The following is a 22591-nucleotide window of genomic DNA, read 5'->3' as shown; positions in this document are numbered from 1 at the left end:
ACTGCAGAAATGTAGCACTCTTTGCCCAGGTACATTTTACATCTAAAATTAACCTCACACAGTCATACAGTATATATATATATATATGACGTGACTTACTTTTACACAGAATTTGATCAGATCCATGGACATCACGTTGATCGCCCTGGCAGTTCTTCAGCTCTATGTTAATATTCGGTTTGCTATTCTGGGCATCAGGGCTTTGAGAAGTGAGATGAAGAAGAAATAGGTATGAACCAAGAAGACAATGCACACATAGATCAACAACAACAGGTGCTAGAGTAGGACTGAAATTAGTAAAAGTAGCAGCTGCATTTATTTTCTGATTTCACTTTTTGAAGTGTTTGCACAGTGACTCACATTTTACAATTCTCAGCTGTATGTTGTTTTTATTTTATTAAAACAAATGTTTTCTCTTTTGTAAGCAGCAACTGCCACGCTTGAAGGAATTCCTCCAGACCAGCCCGGGTGCCAAAATCATTTTAAGATATGGACACTTAGCACATCATTGTGATAATCCTTTTTTATGTACTCTAGCTGAAATAATTTAAAAGTACGCTACAGTACAGTTTTATCTGTGTGCATGTCTCCATGTACCTTTTATTCTGTGTGTGACTTTTGTTTAATAAACATTTAGAAAAACTGCTAAAAATACTGAAAACTGTCTAATTCATTGCATGTGTCAATGGGAGTATTTCAGAAATGTACTGAAGATCTCAAAATCTGATGCACTATAGAAAAAAGTAAATGTGGTGTCATGTATGTGAATAGCTTGTGATAGCTTGCAAAAAAACAAGGTTTTCAGGAATCCTAGACATCACTTTTAAAAGTAAGAAAATAAAAAATAATAAAAAGACAAACATGCATGCTTTTAATTTGAAGAAGAGAGTGACAGGAAGCATCATTTCTGCTGCTTGAACTCTCCTTCCACACGTACTGTCGCAGTAACAGGTAGTTTACACAAAGCAGGTGAGTTCTCTTTACTTGCTTTCATGGTCTGCAGCAATGAAAAAAGTGTAATGAACTTTATTCAAACTCTTATACTTACTTATAAGTACATACACTTACTTTGATAGCTTTGTGTAAGTTTACTTGTATCAGCAGACGTTTGAGGACCAACTTGAGTTTAATATGGGACCTAAAAGATGGGACCGAGTGTCTTTATTTATTAGGGCTGTTTGACAGTTAAGATTTGGTTTTAGAGTTACAACTAGATTTAGATCTAGGTTAGGGTAAGGTAACATTTAGGTGTGATGGTTGAGGTTAGTGTAGGGGGCCGATGTATCACTGTATGTCACTGAATGTTCTCACTAATATAGCTATGTGTGGATGTGTTTTGTTGAGCCTGGCCTTGTCCTCATCTGTGTTAAAACCTTTTTTTTTAAAATTTGCTTTTCAAAAGGTCCAGAACGCAAACAAGGAAGTCCCAGCACTGTCTTTAAAACAAAACCAAAAAAACCTGTCTGTCAACCTCAGACCTACACACCTCTTTTTATCAAACACGATTAATGTCATGACTGACTAACAAACAAACAAACAAAAACGTCATCATTCATTAGATTTATTCTCTTTGGAACCTTTTAACTGAGTTTTCAACAAGAGATATTAAGTCACATAATGTGCGTTGAATAATCATCAGGGACCCTGGACATTTACCCAGTCATCCCATTGAGTGAAGCAGGGCCAGTCACTGTCACAGTATTGTCCTAGTTTTAAAATCTCCATTTCATTTGCAGGTGTGTGCCATTAACAGCGTAAAGGATGTCTGTAACTGTTACCAAAGACAAAGGGGTGATTGTGGTCACCATGAAGACTGACAATAAGAATATATTTCCACCATTGTGCCAAATCCTGTGGGCTCTTTGCTGCAATCCTGTGTGGTTCAAAGTGCAGAAGGGGCTGATGCAGACCAAAGTCACAGCAGTTCTTGGGGTGAGAGGAAATGTATTTATGAGTAAAATCTTAAAGTTTTTATTTGTTCACACTTACAAGTAATTGTTCTGAGTCTCTTTTTATAGACTATACAGATCATGGTGGGCCTGTTCACCACTGGCCTGGAGGCAGGACGAGCAAGCACAAATACTTTCTTCTCTTTGTACTGGCTGGGTGCTGTGGTAAATTAATAATGTTAAGTTATAATGACCAAACAGACACACATACCTTTACACATGCATGGAGAAGCTTCCTTTAAGTTATGTCCTCTCATTTTTCTCTCTTCAGTACATAATGGCTGGAATCACATCACTGTTATCTGGACGGTTCCCATCTACTTGCTTGGTGAGTAAAGTGTAAAACTAAAACTGAGCAAAATGTGCAAAAACCAGACAGGGCACTCTCAACAAGAATAATGTGTGCTCGGTGTGATGTAAAAAAAAAAATCTAGTTCTGTCTGTTCTGCAGTTTTAATTGATTGAATCTTTCCTCTCAGCTGGGCTTTTCTGTGTTGGTTAATATTGGTGTAGCTGCCCTCACCATTGTTGGCGTTGGCCTGTATGCCGCAGACCTGCAGGGACTCAATCCTGCATTGCCTTCTCAGGTAAGCATACCTTTTAATAATTTTAATGTTGTAGAGCAAAGTTTGACCAATATTATTTACATGTTACTGAAACATCACTTTGTCAGTTTTGCTGTATGAGATTATTTTATTGACTATTTGTTCATAGCACTTCAATACAGTTAAGCGTGGTGTAATGTAATTTTCCTCTTATCAAATTAAATTTTCTTTCTCCTCTATCAGAGATTGTTGACAGGCATAGACATTGCTTTGATGATCCTGGCTTTTCTTCAGATGTGTATCTGTAATAAGATGGTTGTTCTGTGCATGACTGCTTTGGTCCGTAGGGAGAAGGAAGAGGTACAAACACATACACACAAAATCATAAAACACATATTAATAGTACTTGTAGTATTCCCATCACTGCTGGACTGCTAGCATCACTAGTCTTGGAGGCAGTAGCAATATATTTTACCAGCTAGATTGCAGTTTATAGTGCTGGTGCAGACTATAAACTTCAGAGTATCAACTTTGTCATGTTGCATTTTTAAGTTTTCTTTTTTCTGTGTCAGCAGGTTGGAGGAGATTTTGACATTTACAAGCCGATATTGAAGGAAGTCATGACCAGTCCTGGTGCTTAAAATTAATTAAACCACTAACATGTATGACTATGAACAAACATAATGTTAATAAAACCACATAAAAGTGAGAAAATGTACTGGAGTCAAAATGTGATTGTTATCATTTTATTAGCTTGTCAATGATGTTTGAGTGTAAACTTGCTTAAATAAAGAGGAAAGATGAGAAAACTGTCAAACCCACTATTTTGAAAGAATAAGAAAAAAGATAAAAATGAGGTCTTGACAGGTTCAGTCGCAGTGCCCTTTAATTACAGAAAAAAAGTGGAAAACAGAGCGGCTCTGATGAGTAGAAGTAATCAATCTGAAGACGATGAGGCTGGTGTGGAGAGGAACGCTAAGAGGTAAATGGTACAGCTGGAGGTAAGGTTAAAGGGGAGTTCTCCACGAAATGAAGACATTCTCCAGGACAAGATCAATTTCTCTCCACTACATAAATCCAATCTCCTCTTCAGAATGAACAAAAAGTCATCAAGAAACAATCCTCTTCATTAGACAGAACATTCTCCTCTTCAAAATGACTGGTATCCACAAAAATCCAGAAAACCCAGAGGCTCAGTTACAAGGAAATCCAAGGAGCTTGAGACGAGCAAACATACCAAACTAGGGATCCAAAATCAAAAATAAACAGGCCAGGTTAGTTTCCTCCAAAAGTTTCCAAATGCACTTGATTAGGGATTTTATCTGTTTCCATTACTTGAACAGCTAGAAAGAGAGAAACAGTTATGAAAGACAGAAATAAATAAAGTTTCAGTACAATATATATGGTTTATTTTTTTTATTTGTGTAGCCTGCCTTAGCAGTAATGTTTTTCTCAGTTTGTTTTGTGCAGAATAGGTTTTAGGCAATGTTTTTGATGAGGATGCTTTTATTTTGAAGAAATCAAAAGAGTGACAGGAAATGCCAGTTCTGTTGCTGCTGCTTGAACTGTTCGTTCAATCATTTCCCACTGTCGCAGTAACAGATGATCTGCAGCTCCTGAGCAGGTGAGTTCTCTTCACTTGTTTTTCTCGTCTGCAGCAGTTTGAACTGAGAGGATTTTGGCAAAATGACGACGGCCTTCATTTTCTTACACTTTGAAGGGCTGTTTGCAGCTTGATTTAGGGCAGTGCTTCTCAAATAGTAGGGCGCGCCCCCCTGGGGTAGTGCATAACTTTCACTTTTGGTCTAAATGAATGCATAAAACTCAACTATTGCAAATAATTCTGCTTTGGTGACTAATGTCTCTGGAACGCATTTAGAGTTTGTTAAAGATTTCTAGAGGAACAGTGCATATAACTGTAAAATAGGGCTGAATCAGATTCATTATAAGTCTGTGGTTTTGCTGAGTCTGTAAAAACATAGAAAATAAAGAAGTTAGAATTACCCATTAAATGTTCCCTGAAGCAAAAGTGAAATCAATCGTGTGTTTTGTTTTGTGAGTTTGTCAATGATTTTTAACAATGAAAAACAACAAGTCATCACATTCTAGATTCTAGTGGAACTAAAATGACTTAAACAACCAACTATATATCATTTTTTAATAGTTTTGCATCTGCATATTCAGGCTTGACAGGCAGGGGTGGGATTAGAAAATGTTGCTAGACTGCAGCCCAAAAGAGATATTAAGTCACATGCTGTGTGTTGGATATTCATCAGGGGTGATGAATATCCATTCCAGAAGACCCAGAAGTCCCATTGAGTATGAAAGATGACTAGTTACAGTCACAGTGTCCTGGTATTAGTTTTTGTTAGAATACCAACTAAAAAGTTATTGTTTATTTTTTTATTGTTGACACTGATTCATCAATTTATCACTATCCACCTCTATTTTTATTAATTTTATATTTTATGTGCGATATGACTGCTGTAACTCATTCACTACAACATCTTAATAATAATAATAATACATTTTATTTAAAGCGCCTTTCAGAACACTCAAGGACACTGTACAATCAACAATAAATCAAAAACAGACTAAACAAGTAAATCAACACAATAAATCAAAACTATACAAGTACAAAAGTAGATTAAAGTGAATATGCAATCTTGAACAGGTAGGTTTTGAGTTTGGATTTAAAGATAGAAAGGGAGTCAGTGTTACGGATGTCCTGTGGTAGTGAATTCCAAAGAGTAGGGGCAGAACGGCTAAAAGCTCTGCTCCCCATGGTGCTAAGTCGGGCAGTGGGGACATTGAGGTGGATGGCGGAGGAAGACCTGAGTGAACGAGAAGAGGAGGCAATGTGGAGGAGATCGGACAGATATGGGGGGGGCTAGGTTGTGAATAGCCTTAAAGGCATACAGAAGGATTTTAAAGTCAATTCTATATTTGACAGGAAGCCAGTGGAGTTGTTGTAGAACAGGGGTAATGTGTTCGGATGTGGAGGTTTTTTGTCTGGTTTAAGAGATGTCTGTTGCTGTCATTAATGAGAAGGGACGTCCCCTAATATTGATTTCATGTTGAAAGATGTCAGTGAGTGTGGTCACCGTCGCCATTTTTTTTCTCCATTTCATTTGCAGGTGTGTGCCATCCGTAGTGTAAAGGATGTCCGTCACTGTTGCCAAAGACAAGGAGGTGACTGAGGTCACCATAAAGTCTGACAGTAAGAGCATGTTTGCACCACTTTGCCAGATCCTGGCGGCTCTTTGCTACAGTCCAATGTGCCGCACAGTGAACAGGGAGCTGATGCAGAGCGATGTAACTGCAGCTCTTGGGGTAAGAATAAATTAAATGTATGTGTTCATGAGTTAAATGGTGGCTTGATTTTAACTTGTTGAAAATGAGAGGTAATTGCTCTGAGTCTCTATTTCTACAGACTATACAGATCATGTTGGGTCTGTTCAACATTGGACTGGGACCTGGACGAACAAGCACACACCCTATGGATTTGACTGATTTGAGAGCTGCTTACTGGCTGGGCGCTGTGGTAAATATATAAATGTTGTCCTGTCATTGGTGACCACACAAACACTCAGTTACTATTTATGTGCATAAATGCAGATAGAAGTTTCCTGAAAGTCATGTCAAGACATTTTTATTTGTACAGCATTTGACTTGTCATATAGAGTATCTGTAAATTTCAACTCAATGTGCTTCACATCAGCATGATAGCAAATTGGTCAATACTGTAAAATCATATAAAAACAAATTAACATCACACATGTTGTCGATAGTGGGCGGCACGCAATAACTGGTAAAGGATTAAAGGTAAGAATAAATGACAATTATGTCTCATGACGCGAGAATATCACCATTTTATGAGAAATAATTAATTAATCAATAATGAAAAATCAAGTAGCCTAACGTGAGTAAATTAAGTTTTCACTGACCTGTCTGCTGTCTTCTCTTCAGTACATCCTCACTGGAATCACAACACTTTTTAGTGGACGGTTCCCGTCTGCTTGCTTGGTGAGTGAAGTGTAAAATTTAAAAACTGAACAATATGTGTCCTGTCATTATCAGTTCAGTTTGAACTGCAGTTTTAATTGAATGAGTCTTTCCTCTCAGGTGGGTGCTAATGCGTTTGTGAACATAGTTGGAGCTATTTTCGCCGCCATTGGCATTGGGCTGTATGCCGTAGACCTCACAGATGCCTCCGTTGTCTGGATGTGTAATGAGGATGTTGACACTGACAACTGCAGAAATGTTGCATTCTTTGCTCAGGTATGCATATCTTCATCTTCAATCATTTTATTGTTGTTGAGTAGAGTTTTAACAAGGTTTTTTTACCACTGTGAAAGTACATTTGAGATGTAATACTTAAAAATTATAATTTGCTTTCTTCTCCTCCGTCAGCGTTTGTTGACAGGTATGGACATTACTTTAATCGTCGTAGCTGTTCTTCAGATGTGTGTCTGCATTAGCTTGGCTGTTCTGAGTATCAGGGCTTTGGTCATTAGAAAGGAAGAAAAGGTATGAACACAAACAAAAATTATATTATTAATAGTTGTAGTATCATTATCACTGCTTACCACCACTCTTAGAGGCAGTAGTAGAACATTACAGTTTGTAGTGTTGGTACAGACTATAAACAGAGTACTGACTTTGTCATGTTGCATTTTTAAGTTTGCTTTGTTCTGTGTCAGCAGGTTGGAGGAGATTTTGACATTTACAAGCCGATATTGAAGGAAGTCATGACCAGTCCTGGTGCTTAAAATTAAAATTAAAACACAGACATGTATAAGTATGAACAAACACAATTGCTGTTGTAATCATTTAACATATATCTGCTGAAAATAATCAGAAGTACTTTAAGAAGACACTATTGTTTTATACTACTTGGAGACTATGACTCTGGTGTCTGGTAAAATGTGATTAGTAATGCTTGTTATGATTTTATCTGTCAGCTTATGAATGATTTTGGAAAGTAAACTTGCTTAAATAAAAAAAAAATGGAAAAAATGGTGAAACATGCAAAACAACCATTGGAATCTTATATTTATTCATCCTCACTTCATATTCAATAGCAGCACTTCTGACTGATCATCATCATCTTACAGATTAGTTGTTTTGTCAAAACGTAAAAGTAAATAGGCAGTCACTTGAAAATACATCACATATTCACTTCTCACTGTTTTATTAATCAAACTCTTCATGTTACACTCACATTTGCCCTTCTGTTTTTTTAATTATAAGGATGTGATGTCATTTTTATTTATTTAGTCCACATGTAATGATAGTGTTGACCACTTGGTGGGGTTGATTCTCTTCAATTCACACACATTTCTGCACAATAGGTCACCATCTGAACTGTGTTTTACATGTAGAGAAAACAGTGATTGTACAAACATATTAAACATCTCAGGTTTTACTTCATGCAACAATAAATTTGCCTCTATAGTTACCAGTATTGATGAGTTAGGGTTTCCTCCTGGAAATCAATGTTGAATATGAATTTAAAAAAAGAAAAAACATGATTTTCTTAACTTGTTATTTACCAGATTTGCCCTTTAAGCTTTATTGATAAGCTTGTGGAAAAAAAAGGACACTGCATGAAATGTGTAAACAATTATTATTATTATTATTATTAATTAATATGCAACAACTCAACAAGTACTGAATGGGAAAATACATCAAAAACAGATTTCATGCTATCATTGCTCTACTCATTGTTCAACTGCGTCTCATGTCTTCATATTTATATTAGTTCACTATGATATTTCACCTAACTACAGACAGAGACACCTGCGTGCATGTTCAGTTCTCATTAAATTTAGAACAGGTGCCTTTAATACACTTGTTGATTTATGCTGAAGTCCTGTTGCACAATACAGTTCTAAAAATACAGAGCAGATTAAGGCAAAGCCGCAGGTATGTCTGTGTTTTTCATGTTTTATCAATCCTGAATGGTGAGGTGTAAAAGTACAGAACATGGGAATGGAAACTGGTATCACTCAGTGAAATAGTGCAAGAAAAGACAGTGAAACACATATATAAATATAAAAACATACTTTTTCAGACATACTTTTAATGGAAACTGACTTGTAAATGGATGCTGGATTGAATTTTGTATTATGAGGATGAATCTGAGAGAAACATGAAGGAACGTTGCTTAGGCCACATTTATACTTCTTCTTTTTTTTTTACATCTTTCCGTATTTAACTATATTAATTTGTATATTAATTCTGCATAAGTGTGGAGGTCAGAAGTCTTTTCTGAAATTTTACTAAATAGTTTTCTTTAAGTAATATAAAGAAATTATACAAAACAGAAAAACTAGGCTGGAGGTATCATAAATACTGAAGACGTGGAGATGCCTATTTACAGTTGTGCATAGTTTGTGGTGCTGTCATTGTTTGTTTTTACACATATTGGAGTCACTGCTTGCCCAGTGTTTACAGAGGTAAGAGCTATGGAAGGATCTGAACAAGCCTCAGGTTATTTTTTTTTAAACAATACAAGTCTTTACTGCAGTACTACTTCTACTACTATGACACTTTGAGACATAGTCAAACAACAGTGGCACATAAGCTTGTTGAGTCTTGCCCAGACATTGGTATGTAGGGAGGGAGGACAGAAGACAGCAGTAACGAGGTGGAGAAGGGGACCAACAATGAAAAGGTGGTGCTCCCAGACAGAGACTAAAAGTGAAAACGACTGAGCTCACAAACTGACAATAAGGCAGTTGATGCAAGAGCCTAAATCATAACATTAATGATTAGAGACTTTCCACCAACAAAGAACTAATCACTGCAACAAACTCTTAACACAATCTTAACATTTATTTTTTCTGTCTTTTGGTACATCTCCATTCGGGTCATCACAGTGGCTCATTCTGCACATTTAATTGTCACAGGTTTTAGTCGAGATTCTCTTCCTGACATAATCCTCCATAACAGTCACTGGGACTGGCAATCGCACTGGCACCACTGGCTTGTGCAGCCTCTTGTCCTGAAACCCAACAAGGTTATTAGATAACAAAATAATTACATACATATCATTTTTTAAAACACATTTTGGTATAAAACTATTTGTAAAAACAAGTAACACTAACTCCTAAAAGTGCCAAATGATGTAAAACTATTAATCACTAAGAATGGATGTAGGTTGCAGTAGCCGATCCTTTGAAGCAGCTTCAAAGACTCAAACATGGGAGGAATTTAGTAACTGATTCATGTCATTAGGTTTTATTTAAGTCAACTTCACTTCAAAATATTTCAGGTCCACATGTCAGGAAAGCAACATATTTGTTTCCTAATCTATAACTGAGCTGCATTCAGAATCCAGCAGATGACGTGTGTCAGAAGCCTAGCTCCTCCCACGAACCATCTAAACTGCAGCATCTGATAAAAATATGTGATTTATTTTTTATTTAACCAAAATGACTGCTATTTCCACTGACACTAAATTAAGTGTGAGGTAAGAGGTTACACCGAGGTGATGGGTGGCACTACAATGTATTTCTGCAAAACGGGCGAATCGTTTCGTTGCCACGTGATGTTTTTCTGCGTTCCTGAGGTCACCTGATGGGATGGGCTCAATGCAGGACTGTGTGGCCAAATCATATTCATGGAGGAGTAATTCTGGTCTGATTAAAAGCATCACTTCGCCTATTCCACCGTTTTGTGTCAGCAGCCCCTTAAACCCACCTGGACACAGAATAAGCCCGGCCTGTAGTGACCTTTCCACATGCAGTTCTATCAACAATCTTTGCAATTAATACATTCAATTCTGTCAGTTGTTAAAGGGAATTCAAACAGTTCTTATTAGTCTTAGAGGCACTGTAACATGTATTTGCTCTATTTCAATCTGAAATTCTATATGTTTTATATATATATATGTTTATATGTTTATTAAATATATAATTTTACATCATCGAAGCTCCCTAAATTAAGCATAATATGGCCACTTAAACATAAGTAGCAAGTCTTAAATATTGTAGGTTGATAAAATAAATCAACTAAAGACAGTGGTTTTGTTCACTACATATCAGTTTTCTGAATACAGCATTGTTAAACATTTTTTCTATGGTTCGGGCCCTGGGAAAAAAAGGGACTTCAAGTCTTCATTAAACAAAACCACCATCTTTTGCGTATTTTAAAATAGTTGTCATCTATCCCCACATACAGCAGACATGACATTATCGTTTATTTTGAGTTCTTGCTGCCAGTATTTATCTTATTTTAGTCCTTTTTGAGTAATATTAGAATACTGGGCTTCCACTCATCAAGTGTCCAGAAGCAACACTCCACAATGATGCTAACATATGTCCTGTGTCTGCTGCAAGTTTAAATATGTCTTAAACCATTTCAATTTAAAACATACCATTATATTAGTGCAGAGTATTGTGTGGACATATGGCTTGAACTTCCCCCAGACAATATTCTAAAAAATCTTATGGCAGCTTCACTTTATGTCCTTTCCTCAAAGTTGCTGATGAAGCAGTGTGTGAGCTTCCTTTCACTGAATTGATGTAAGTGGGTCACTAGCGGGTGGAAATTTGGAAAGCACTCACAAGAGATTAGGTTCATTAAAAAGCAAAAGGAAAGTTTAAATTCCTTCTGTCTCTGTCTTGTTCCATTGGCAAACAGGTATCCGGACGAGGTCTGTTTCCTCTCTGAGCCAGATTTGGTAAGTGGAGTAAGTTCCTGACATCAAAAAACTTTTCAAGCCCCTCAAATTTATTACAAGGCTCAGAATTTCTTATTTCTGTCACTGTTCCAAATCCCATCTCGCTCTCTTCTTCTCTCATATAATCTTTCAGTTGTTGTCATTGTCTATTTGCATTTATGTTTCTGTAGCTACTGCATTTCTGTCAGGGTTTTAAGGAGTTGGGATCTCACAGTTTGTTCTTTATTTTCTTTATGTTAGGTTTTCATTGCTGTTTTTTTCTTTGTCTTTTGAGTATGTTGAGATTATTGTGATAAAGAGATGTTTAAATAGACACTTTGAAGTGAAAACCCTATAGAATTAAATGAAGACAGGTGCAGAATATTAGCTGAAAGTCACATGATCACAACCTCCCTGGTTTAATTTTAGCTGGAACTTGTTTTATGTTGTACCCCCTCTGTCTTGCCTCTGCAAGTCAGGTTTTGGTAATAAAAGCAAATGTGCAAAGAATATATATTAAAATGGAAAGAAGATAAAGGCACAGGTACACACAAACAACGCAAAAGGTCATATAGACAGGTTATATACTGTATTTCTATGATGAGCATCTCAAACAGAGAGTGAGTTTTTGTGATTCTTTACAGAGTAGTTAATTTTATATTTTCTACAGATCTTTGAGGGTAAAACTATTTAGTATTTCGCAAGAAAAGAGCAAAAACATGATAAACCTGTTCTTTTTGCTTCTGGGATTGGTTTCTCGGCTTAGCATCTAACTGCCTCTTCTATTGCAAATTATTTATTACCACTTTTGTTTTCGTGATCATGAAAGGTCAGAGGTCAAATTCAGCAAAAGTTCACTGTGTTGGTGTTAAACGACCAAATATGCACACAGATACTTGCAATTCAATTTTTAGCAATAGGAGCATTTATTTCCTATAAACACAGAGTTGAAATATGATCCAGGTTTTTTTCTTTACATATTATTTCTTTATGTTTATGTTCACTGTCAGAAGAACATGTCTTTGGACGGTAATATTTGACCCACTTGTTTTTCATTGCACTTGTTCATTTCTTCTGGGGCACTTGACTTGCAAATGTAATGTACTGCAGGGACATGAGTCTTTATGTGCCGAAGATAGAAAACCCACAACCACATAATTACAGAGCACTATGGGTGTTTCCAAGCTAGCTAACCATAATATCCTCTTTCTTTTTCTCTTTTTTGTCTAAGCTTTAGGAGTTCGACAGAACAGATAGATGTAAGATTCCTCAGTCAACGACACTTTGGAATGTAAATACTACTTATTTCTAGTTCCTGTCCATGTGTGTACATGGACTTTGTGTGTATATCCATGTAAAGTATGTGAGATTTGACAGTGACATGGTACATTAGTGATACAACTGAGCAGCAGGAGGGTTAACAGCATCCTAAAACTACAAGCAGAACTAGACTCAAATAGATGAGTATTGATTTCTTTTCTTATACAGGTTTAGACTCATTTCACCACAGATCCCTGATGAATTACACCAAAATATAAAGAATTAAGTTGCCTATTTTTTCCCAATCCATCAAGTTGCCAACCAGAGGTCTCTATATTATAATACCTAAAAGAAACAGCGACCATGCAATTGATTTATGGAGTTTATTTGAAGGATTTATTACATTCATAGTTTTGGTTTATCAATGGGATTTTGAATCTGAGACACTGACAACAACAATATACTAAATGAAAACACGAATAATATAAAACGTAAGTGCAACATAGACACCTCCCACAAACCATTTATATATGTATGGGGCAGATAATAAAATACTTAATGCAATGTCTTAAACTAATTTAATAACATATAAACAAACACACACACATACACACACACACACACACACACACACACACAGTGTTTTACAGTAACACAGAAATATCTAAAAGAAACCAGGGTAGTGGTCTACAAGGTGTGATGATGTTTCTGCAGTGTCTGTGACATATGTATGTTCTACCCACTGTCAGTGTTATGGTCAGATTATACAACTTCTGATTAACAAAAGCACTTGACAATACACCCCAAATCCCCAAACTAAAATAGTAGTATTCCTGCATAAGAGTAACTCTCCATAAAAACACAAAGTAAATGATGTGATCAGGGTTTTAAGATGGTAAAGTTTCCAGTTCATGAATCTACAGCTATCCCAGGCATCTATATGTATATAAACATCACTTCACCTCAGTGGGATGTGTGAATTAAGTTTTATGGGCACAGCAAATGTTGCTTTAGGCTTTATTTCTTGTGCTTTGTTCGTGCTGCACTGCAGACATGTACTGTTGTTGTCAGTAATATGGCTTGTTTGTGTCAGAGTACAAGAAGGGAAATCAAAAATAGAGGCTTCTGTTAAATGTCTGGGGTCATTTTCTCTCATAGCTTTGGTAAGTACGACCCCAACAGGGTGAGGTCACTGCTTATCACTAGCAGTTAAACATAATCTCTGTACGACAGCTGGTTTCTCTAAATCTATAAATTTTGCAGTACGACAACATGCTTTCTAAAACCAGAAGTAATACCGTCATAGAGTTTATGCTAGAATGTCTTTGCAAATGTCAGCTGGAATATTTTTAAACTTCAAAAAATTGTCCTTTTTGAGAAATAAGCAAAGCACATGTCTGTGGGATCAAGGTTACTGCTCGTGAGAGGATCTTGTGACTGCAGCTGTGTCTGCATGAGACAATGACCATTTTTAGAAAAAGAGTAAGTTACTGTCAGGAAAAGATCATTAAGGCACATACAGTATAACAACTTCACAGGCCAAACAGAGAGGCAGCAATAGACCCTGTGCAAATATAAAGACACCTACAAACGGAAAATATTCAAGCGGAGTGAACACAGACATAGAAGTTTTTGTGCTCCTCCCAGTAGTGCAGCTCATCACTAAAGCTCCAGGAGCAGGCCAGGTCTTTGCTGGTTTTGATGGTGTGGACTACACAGTGACCAGGCAACTTCTCAAACAGGAGCTCTGCAACACCGGTTACTGTGAGTTTCTTCTGACTCTGGATCAGCTGCTGGATGTGATTCTTATCCACAGGCTCAGGTGAGGAGCTGTAGGACACCCACACGTTCAGCTTCTCATCAGATGTAGGGACCTGGAAGCGACTCTTCCCCGTGGAGCAGTGGAAATCCTTTTTGTTGGCAAACAAGCCTGAAGGCGACTTGAATATGCGCACGGACCAGCCCACCCAGTCATACTTCTGCTTTAGTTTCTCTATGATAGCATCAGCTAACTGCTGGGTTGGTACATCTGACTGGTCTCTCACCAGTCGACGTGAATCCAACTCAGCCTGTTTGGGAAAGCTGACAATGCAGTCTTCAATCACATTGTTCATTTTCGCCTGGACAGCCTTCATCTTCTCACTCCAGTCTTTTAGAAGTTCCTCCTCCTCATCATATTCCTTCAGAGCGGCATGGCCCAACAATGCGATGAGCCCGATGCAGAACAGCTTCTTCAGCCTGGCACAGAAATCCTCCATTGCCCGGCGACTTTTCTCTTCATAGTTGAGCGTGATTTCCAGCACAGATTCCCCAGAGAAGTTATCTCCAGTCACAGCATTGTAGAGCATGTTAAGGTTTTTGTCACCGCCTGTTTTGGCAAAATGCTCCAGGAAAAGCTTCTTCTTGACATCCCTGAACTTGGGTTTGGCGTTGAGGATGTCCATGTACTTCCTAAATTGGTTAGTGATGTTTTCTTCCACTGAGAAATATGCAGCATCCACTCCACTTTTCTTGATCTCATCGTTGATCCTCTGAATCTCCTCGGAGACCACCTCCAGACGCTCTCGTACCTTCTGAAACTGCTCCTTCATGAAGGCAGCCTCTTTGCTCTCCACATTGTCAAGAGCTAGTTTAACAATCGGAGCCGCAATGGAAAAAACCGGAAAGAGGTCACCAGCGATACTGGCCACTACTTCAGCTCCCTGTTCAAACACCTCCATCACAGTCTCCACCATGTCCTTCTTGTCTGCTACAAGTTTCTGTAGCTGGTTTGCCATCTTTGCTGATTTAACTGATTCTAACAGGAGAAAAATGTTGAAAAATTAGTGGTTAGAGACAAAAAATTGAGGCTGTTGTGATATTTTAACTAGCAGACCTTTTCTAAGAACAACTAATATGCCATTTCACGTCCTTGACAGAATCTAATGCTGAGTTTTGTAGATTTACTTACAGTCCTGTTCCAGTGTTGTTGGACTGTGGCCTCCTGTCTTGCTTCTCTTACAACACAGCAAAAACTGATAAGGAAAGAGAGAAACAGCCAAGTGAGCTCCAGTACTGGCTGCTGGCCACACCCAGTGAGCCATGAGTCAACATTGCAAAGAGAATTCAGCACATACAGACGACTGGTATGGATTAAACTGTTTGCATGTTGCTAGTATGACATTTCTTTAAAAAGCCAAAGAAATGTTATGTTGTGTATTTTAAAAGAGTAAAAATAATAAATACAGTATGTTAAAACAACATGGGAGAGCACTGACAGCCTTAGGTGTCCTTGGACAAGACACTGAAACACCACAATTACGCAGTACAAACAACATTTTCCCCAAAGGCATCAAATATGTTTAAGTGTGTTATTTTTGTTTAATCCCTACAAATCTGAATTTTCTGAGCTTTAGAAGAACTGGTACATTAGGTGGACTTTGTTACCTTTGTACATAGTCAAAGAATAGAAACCCTGTTTCAGATCATGATTCAGAAGAAGCTTGAGTTGGGATTATCTCTTATTCTGTCTGCAAATAGCAGACACAGCAACACAAAGTATTAAAATGCAAGTGTACAAATTATACAAGGAAAAGAGTGTCTGTCTTGCACCTTTCAGCTTTAAAACAAGAAAAACAAGAAGTCTACTGGATCTGGAAAATCTTAATCTAGTACAAACAGCTCCTCCAAACGCCAGGAACAAGAGGAATAGCTGAGTGTAAGAGTAGACTTATGTAACAGGCATGTTCGGACATGTCTTTTTGCAAAACTGGAAATGTGTAATTTGACTGGAAATTGCATTTTGCACAATATTAGGTTATGCTCCAAGTATTCACTGGCTTCACAAACTCCACCTCACTTTCACTGTCTGTGTAGCAGCTCTTTCAGATGTCAGGTCTTCATGTCCAGGTTTTGATCTTGGGCTGCAGGAGAAGCATCACTGCGGTTTCTCCCCCATTGGAGCAGCAAGCGTGGGAAGTGATTAAGTGAAAGAGGTTAAACTTGCTGGGCAAGGGTGCGTTTTCCAGTGAAACTCAGCAAGTTACCATGGCAACAAGTCGATGGAAAACAATCGGTCAGCTCGTTTGTCTCTCTGCTGAGGTCTGCTGTGTCTCAAGGGGGTTTATCTAACACTGAGGTTTATTTTCAGTGAGAAAAAAAAAACACCTATTTCTCAGCTTGATGCTTTGCACAACTCAGCAGATGCCAGACACATCTGCAGGCACCCACAGACAAGACAGGTCTCTAGATTGGTGATTAGATTCCAGCACTGATGTCTAGATCTCAATTAAGTTTTAAATGTTTTTAAATGGTTATGTGAGAATTTTTGTTCAATGAAGGTATAGCCAGTTAGCTTAGCTTAGCATAAAGGTGGTTTGGATCGGTTCAAAGTCATCATAATCCACCAGCATAACTGAGCCAGGATACAGTTCCCCTCTACTTCCAGTCTTTATGCTAAGCTATGCTAAACAGCTGCTGGTGGCATCAATCTTCTATCTGACTCTTGGTCATGATGTAAATATGGGTACTCTCCAAAATATCAACCTTTTCCTTTATATGAACATCCATTGATTGTCAATCACAAAGCTAAAAGGATAAAACAGATCCATGTAAGGACAGAGAACAAAAACATCAAAGTCCAGGAAATTCCAGCAGGATGTTACAGCATTTATAATAACAATATCGCATTTGATTTGTGATTCTAGTTTTACACTAATGTTCTTTTTCTTTCTCAGGGTCCCATGGGTTGTGTAAATGTAGTCTGAGTGCATGTGAAGCATCTTCACACAGTCAAGAAATCACATTTTCAGACACAATGAGCAGCTGCAGCTCACATAACTGAGGTATGAATGCTAGGGTGGTACTATTATTGACTAGAGGACAATAAAGGAAGAGTACCTTCCTGAAGTATTTCCATTTAATGCTTATGATCTCAGACTATTCTATAAAATAACTTCATAATCACTCTGCCAATAATAGGTTTGTTTACTACACTTTACTTGTACAGCATTGGGCTCTTTTCAACATTATAATATTGTTCTTATGATCTTTTACTGGAAAAAAAGACATCAGATGAATGTTGTCATTCAAGTACATAACTTCAGAAAGAAAACACACAAGGCTTGAAAACAGTTTTCAAAAGTTGCTGTTTCATTTCTAGTAAGTGTGTGAACACACAGATGACCAAACCCTCCCTCCCTCCCTCTGACAGCTGACCACTCAGCCTGGCCACCGACAGAAAAACGAAGCGCTCTGTTAATGCGCCCTCCTAATGGAAAACGTATCGATCAGTCCGTGTTCAAAGGCTCTAATTGTATCGTTTTACAGCCGGAGGACAGAATCAAACAAACATCGCAGGTTAACACCGCAGATTAGGTTTTTGTTACAACGCAAAAACGAGTGCGTTGCGCCTTTAAAAAGTTTGGCACTTCCTGGAAAAAAGTGAAGCGGTGGCACCGTGGCTGGGAACCAACGCCCATTAAAGTAGAAACTTTTGGTTTAATGGGCTTTACTTTTGGCAGATTCATCTTATAATCCACTTGACTTTACTAAATAAAGCTGGGTTGACTGAATATGTGAGCGTGTTTTTACACTGTTAACAGCAACACGGTGCGTAATGAGGAAACAGGCTCGATTATGTAACGAGAGTCTGAAACTAAGTCGATGAAGTTGAATCGATCATTTCCTATTAAAGTGATCTATCAGTAACATGCAGTTAAACTAAATGTGCCTGTCCAGTAAGAAACGATTTGATCAGAAATTGACTCACCTTCAAGAGTTTGAGGAATAAATACACTAACTTCCAGACTGTTTGTCTTCCTATTGGTCATGTGGCTCTGGTGTAACAGAGGAGAGGCACACCCAGTCAGACTGGGGCATAAAAAAAAAAAAAAAAGTTGTGAACATAATAGGTTGTTGGTAATATTTTTACAGTTATCTCCACCCATTTGATAAACAATGTTTCTCAAATCAAACACACTATAACTGTTGCACAGGGATATATCGTTTGTTCTGTGTTGAAACACAGTCTGCGGACTGTGCCTCATGTTGAGTCATGATTTTCTAAAACTGTACAGGATAGTAATGCTGACCAGTGATGACAAAAACATTCATGTTTCTTTTTTATTTATTACAAATAAAAGTGAGATATACATAGTATTTTGATAGAGATTGTGGATTTGAGATGTTTTGGAATTTATTTGTCTAGCACTGGGTAATGTGTCATTTATTTGTATTGTGGCCATGTAGATTGCACAATTTTTTTCCAATAATGTTCTCAAGATAACCATAAACATGGGTTTTTGATCACATTAATGCAAAAATCAGCAATTTAAACATTTAATATTTTCTAAAAGCGCCTGCCAATTGGTTTTAAGCATTGCCCACAACAGTGTGCTACACCCAGAGATACTAAAGGGATAAAAAGGGTATGGTATTCCTTGGTAGTGTATTAACCCGTGGTATCATCTGAATAACAGACCATATTCTTACACTGCCCACCCCTAGTGATACCCAGTGGGGACAAAATCATCTTTTACAACACTAAATTTAAGCTGGCATGGAGATGCATGGCTCTGGAATTTCAAAAACACCCTGAAGCTGTTGATATATACTGTATGTGCTGTATAAGAATACATTTTACAGGAAAGACAGTAAATAATTATAACTATACTGAGATATTTCCACATGGTAAAGACATTCATGAATTTAGTTGTAGCTTCTTTTCTGCAGCTACAGTTTCTGCTTTTCTACTCAGGGTGGATACACAGGTAGGCTCCTTTGTGTTTTCCATAGTAGTAACAATCCTCATGGAAGTTGTTGATCTCCACCACGTCCTTGTAATGACTCACAGCATGGACCAAGCAGTTGGGAAAGCTCTTGTTCAAAGCCAGAGCCACTGCCATCATGTTCCCCTTTAGCTTCTGCCGCTCAATCTGCTCCTGGATCTGACTCTTGTTAATAGGCGTGGGGTTGATACAGAAAGAGATCACCACCTTAATCTTGTTCTTGGTCAGAATGTCGAACCAGTTGACTCCTCCGCTTCCTTGGTACTTTTTTCCTGCCAGCCAGTTGAAAAAGAAAATGCGCTCCCTGTCGTTGAAGGCCCTGACAGACCAGTTTACCCAGTCATATTTCTTAATAAGTTCATCTAGAAGGGATTTGGCGAAGTCTTGATCAACAGTGTGATCCTTCTGAACCTCGTACTCCATATCCAGCTTGGCTTGTTCAGCAAAGTTCTGTGTACAGTCATCCACAGCTGCTTTCATCCTTTTCTCCACATCCTCCATTCGTGCCTGCCACTTCTTGACCATCTCCTCACCGACCGCTCCTTCCTTGAGAGCAGTGTGACCCATGACAGCAATAATGCCCACCACAAAAAGCTTCTTGAGGCGGGCACAGAAATCTTCAACCGCCCGTCTGCTTCTCTTCTCTGTGGCAACTACTGTTTCCAGCATTGGATCTCCTGAGGTGTTTTCCCCAATGACTGCATTGTAGAGGGCGTCCAAGTTCAAGTCGCCATCTGTGTTCTCATAATGGCTGAGGAACTTCTCCATCTTCTTCTCCCGAAACTTTGGCTTGGCATTGACGAAATCCTGGAACTTTTCATACTGGCTGAGCATCTGCGCCTCTCGATCAAAATTCTGCTTGTTCATTGATGTCTTTTGCAGCTCCAGTGCAATTTTATCAATTTCATCTTGGATTCCCTCCAGCTTCTGGTTGACTAGTTCAAATTGTTGAGTCAGGTAGCGAGCCTCTTTTCCCTCCGGGTTGCTTAGTAGCTCGGCTGAAGCCATGAACACAGCCTCCAGCACAGGGTGAAGCTGGCCCACAGTGGCAGCGAGCACTTCAGAGGCTTGCCCCATGATCTCCACACCTTTCTCAATCTTGTCCCTGTTCTCCACGAGCCAATCTGCCACACTGTTCATCTTTGTATTATGTGTTTCACACTAACTAATCTTATTTGATTTTAACAGCCAGATACTTTGCTGGTTCCTGAAAGAAGAAGAAAAATGACACCCTTGTAAAGTTTATCATAGTTTGACTTGATGGCATTACAGAAAAAAAGTGGCACTACATTTTCTTCTTCTTTTTTCATTTGGCAAGTAATATGTAATCAGCTGACATGAAGTCATTTTTTTTCTCACAGGACATTTTCCTGACAAACAAACCTTGCCATAAAGCAAACGGCAGGTCATGTCAGCACATGTAGGCATCTAGTTTCATGCCGCACCCTCAGAGTCTCCGCTAATGACAGGGACTCGTTATTAAGCCCTGGTGGCATTGACGCATATCAAAAAAGCTCTTGAAAGTACACAAATTAGAAATACATAGACAGAACTTGAGAGCAAATATCAAACACGGTATGTGTACTAATGAATTATGACATGAAGTATTGTGCAACGTTGCAGTACTGGCCCTTTGGGAAGTCTTTTTTTTTACTGCTCTAACAATAGCCAAGACCCAAAGCAAACACAGATGTTAACAAGATGGGAAAAAGGGGATTTACTTTAGCAATGATAGTATAGTTTATGATGTAAAATACTCATGAGAAATGACCTAACTCGTTTCTCGTTCCCTGAAGCCCATTTCAGAAAAAGGCACACCCAGGCCTGAGAGAAGAAAATCCCTATCTCCTACACTTGTTCAATAACGCAATCACATATCCCTCCTTATCATGTCAATATAATTGAAGCCAAAAACATTCAAAAAATTTTTTGTTTTTAAGAGTTTGGTATAAAAAAAGACACAAATACAGGTTGTTGTTCACTAATTTTGCTGCAGTGATGAGATCAGTGGTGGTGTCATTTTTCAGCCTTTCCTATATAACCACTAATTAAATTTACTTTTCTCAGACACATGCCATTAGAGGTTTTACCATGTTTCCACATTTCTATGTGAACCAAAAAGGCCACCATTCAAAATATGAATTTATAATTACAATTCCATTCTAACAAAGTAAAAAAAAATAACAGTGAAAAAAGCATACTTACTGAGTAAATATCCTGGTTTATGCTTGTAAATTTCTTCCCTTGTCCAATCAAATTCAAAGTTTGTCTTCTATTAACACGAAGTGAAAGATATTTTTGTGAAACCAATAAAGGCGAGTCCCACACAGAACTTGATCAAACACTGGTCTCCCATTTGAGTGCCTTGCTGAAGAGTTTTAAAAGAGACCATGTACGCAAGTTTTGAACAAGGCCACATCCCCCTACAGACTCATGTCTGTTTCTAGCATGTCACTTGAATTTTGACTGATTTCAGTAGCAAGACATTTGCCTTTTGAGGAAATAGAGGAAAATCCAGTTCCTCTAAGCTTCTAACCAACACTATGGTGAAAAAAGCTGAACACATAAAACTAAACACTGACTTTTCTTTCTTTCTTTCTTTACATTTTAAGAAATTGAAAATGTATTGTAGTAGATGATGGAGATGCTTTATCATTTAGAGCAAAAAAAAAAAAAAAAAAAAAAAAAGAAGAAGAAGAAGAACGCACCTTTTTAGTTAAATATCCACTGGGCTAGAGTCCAGTTATCCAGTAGTCCAGCTGTGCCTGTGAGCACCAGCCTCTTTGGGATGTATATATAGACTCTCTCTCTCACTCTCTCCCTGTATCTGTCTGCCTCTCTCTCTCTTGTCACTCCCCCTTTGGAACTCCTCCATCCCGTTCCAGCATTCCTCAGAGACCCACTCAGAGGGATGAGGGGCCGGCATTGAAAGAGATAACATCCTGCAAACACTCTCCATGCAGGGACACCATGCACCCTGGAAAAATAAATAAGTAGACTGGTTTCTTCATTGTGTCTGTGTGTGCATGTGTGAGAATTATGCACAAAGTAACGCAGACAAAGAGAGTGAAAACAAGACTGAGAGTGAGAAGTAAAAGGAGAGCAGTCACAGTGGGACTCAGCAAAGTGGCACATCAGGACAAAACCCCTCTTGTTGTGGCTAGAACAAGGTTACCATGGCTACTGCACTGGTTCCTTCAGCTAATGTGAGACTGTGCACGCATGAAAGCCGTTGGTCAGTACTTTAAATAACAAAATAAACTGTTATGTGGAATTATCCAAAAACTAATTTTCTAAAAAAATACTTCCTGAGATTATTTCATTATTGTTGACCTACTTTATTCTGAATGTGACAATTAGGGATGGAAAGCTATTGGTCGCTAGAGTCAAGCACTGCAAATA

At 38.1% G+C, this 22591-nt stretch overlaps 4 protein-coding genes across 7 annotated transcripts; 2 read left to right on the top strand and 2 right to left on the bottom strand.

Annotated features, from left to right (window-relative positions):
* The first annotated feature begins 888 nt into the window (after nucleotides 1-888).
* Nucleotides 889-3304, top strand: LOC113170908. 2 transcript variants are annotated; one of them, XM_026373221.1, is made up of 7 exons: nucleotides 889-969; nucleotides 1737-1932; nucleotides 2019-2114; nucleotides 2221-2277; nucleotides 2429-2536; nucleotides 2738-2854; nucleotides 3070-3304. In XM_026373221.1, the coding sequence occupies exons 2-7, from the start codon at nucleotides 1762-1764 to the stop codon at nucleotides 3133-3135; spliced, it is 615 nt and encodes a 204-aa protein (XP_026229006.1). In that variant the 5' UTR covers nucleotides 889-969; nucleotides 1737-1761; the 3' UTR covers nucleotides 3136-3304. The 2 variants fall into 2 exon arrangements, with proteins under 2 accessions (XP_026229006.1, XP_026229005.1); XM_026373220.1 differs by having other exon boundaries at nucleotides 3067-3304.
* Nucleotides 3305-4017: 713 nt separating this feature from the next.
* LOC113170907 lies at nucleotides 4018-7536 on the top strand. 2 transcript variants are annotated; one of them, XM_026373219.1, is made up of 7 exons: nucleotides 4018-4118; nucleotides 5632-5827; nucleotides 5928-6038; nucleotides 6464-6520; nucleotides 6620-6775; nucleotides 6908-7024; nucleotides 7201-7536. In XM_026373219.1, exons 2-7 carry the CDS (start codon nucleotides 5657-5659, stop codon nucleotides 7264-7266), a joined length of 678 nt encoding a protein of 225 aa, XP_026229004.1. In that variant the 5' UTR covers nucleotides 4018-4118; nucleotides 5632-5656; the 3' UTR covers nucleotides 7267-7536. The 2 variants fall into 2 exon arrangements, with proteins under 2 accessions (XP_026229004.1, XP_026229003.1); XM_026373218.1 differs by having other exon boundaries at nucleotides 7198-7536.
* A 5255-nt stretch (nucleotides 7537-12791) lies between these two features.
* Nucleotides 12792-18413, bottom strand: rpz4 (rapunzel 4). The gene is made up of 3 exons (XM_026371280.1): nucleotides 18172-18413; nucleotides 15373-15436; nucleotides 12792-15219 (listed from the first exon to the last, which is right to left on the bottom strand). The coding sequence occupies exon 3, from the start codon at nucleotides 15197-15199 to the stop codon at nucleotides 14024-14026; it is 1176 nt and encodes a 391-aa protein (XP_026227065.1). The 5' UTR covers nucleotides 15200-15219; nucleotides 15373-15436; nucleotides 18172-18413; the 3' UTR covers nucleotides 12792-14023.
* A 97-nt stretch (nucleotides 18414-18510) lies between these two features.
* On the bottom strand, nucleotides 18511-21972 carry rpz5 (rapunzel 5). Of its 2 annotated transcripts, XM_026371279.1 has the most exons (3): nucleotides 21898-21954; nucleotides 21395-21461; nucleotides 18511-20396 (listed from the first exon to the last, which is right to left on the bottom strand). In XM_026371279.1, exon 3 carries the CDS (start codon nucleotides 20327-20329, stop codon nucleotides 19151-19153), a length of 1179 nt encoding a protein of 392 aa, XP_026227064.1. In that variant the 5' UTR covers nucleotides 20330-20396; nucleotides 21395-21461; nucleotides 21898-21954; the 3' UTR covers nucleotides 18511-19150. The 2 variants fall into 2 exon arrangements, with proteins under 2 accessions (XP_026227064.1, XP_026227063.1); XM_026371278.1 differs by lacking the exon at nucleotides 21395-21461 and having other exon boundaries at nucleotides 21898-21972.
* Between the last annotated feature and the right edge of the window lie 619 nt (nucleotides 21973-22591).

The sequence above is a fragment of the Anabas testudineus genome, chromosome 16 (genome assembly GCF_900324465.2).
Source record: "Anabas testudineus chromosome 16, fAnaTes1.2, whole genome shotgun sequence".
In the NCBI taxonomy this organism is placed as follows: Eukaryota; Metazoa; Chordata; class Actinopteri; order Anabantiformes; family Anabantidae; genus Anabas; species Anabas testudineus.
Note: the sequence above shows the minus strand (reverse complement) of the source record. Positions and strands in the feature narration are given on the sequence as shown.

Coding starts and splice junctions, on each gene's coding strand:
- LOC113170908 (XM_026373220.1), top strand. CDS start 1,762: ATGTCTGTAACTGTTACCAAAGACAAAGGGGTGATTGTGGTCACCATG. Junction 2,278..2,428: donor GGTTCCCATCTACTTGCTTG/GTGAGTAAAGTG, acceptor CTTTCCTCTCAG/CTGGGCTTTTCTGTGTTGGT. Junction 2,537..2,737: donor ATCCTGCATTGCCTTCTCAG/GTAAGCATACCT, acceptor CTCCTCTATCAG/AGATTGTTGACAGGCATAGA.
- LOC113170907 (XM_026373218.1), top strand. CDS start 5,657: ATGTCCGTCACTGTTGCCAAAGACAAGGAGGTGACTGAGGTCACCATA. Junction 6,776..6,907: donor ATGTTGCATTCTTTGCTCAG/GTATGCATATCT, acceptor CTCCTCCGTCAG/CGTTTGTTGACAGGTATGGA. Junction 7,025..7,197: donor TCATTAGAAAGGAAGAAAAG/GTATGAACACAA, acceptor GTTCTGTGTCAG/CAGGTTGGAGGAGATTTTGA.
- rpz4 (XM_026371280.1), bottom strand. CDS start 15,199: ATGGCAAACCAGCTACAGAAACTTGTAGCAGACAAGAAGGACATGGTG.
- rpz5 (XM_026371278.1), bottom strand. CDS start 20,329: ATGAACAGTGTGGCAGATTGGCTCGTGGAGAACAGGGACAAGATTGAG.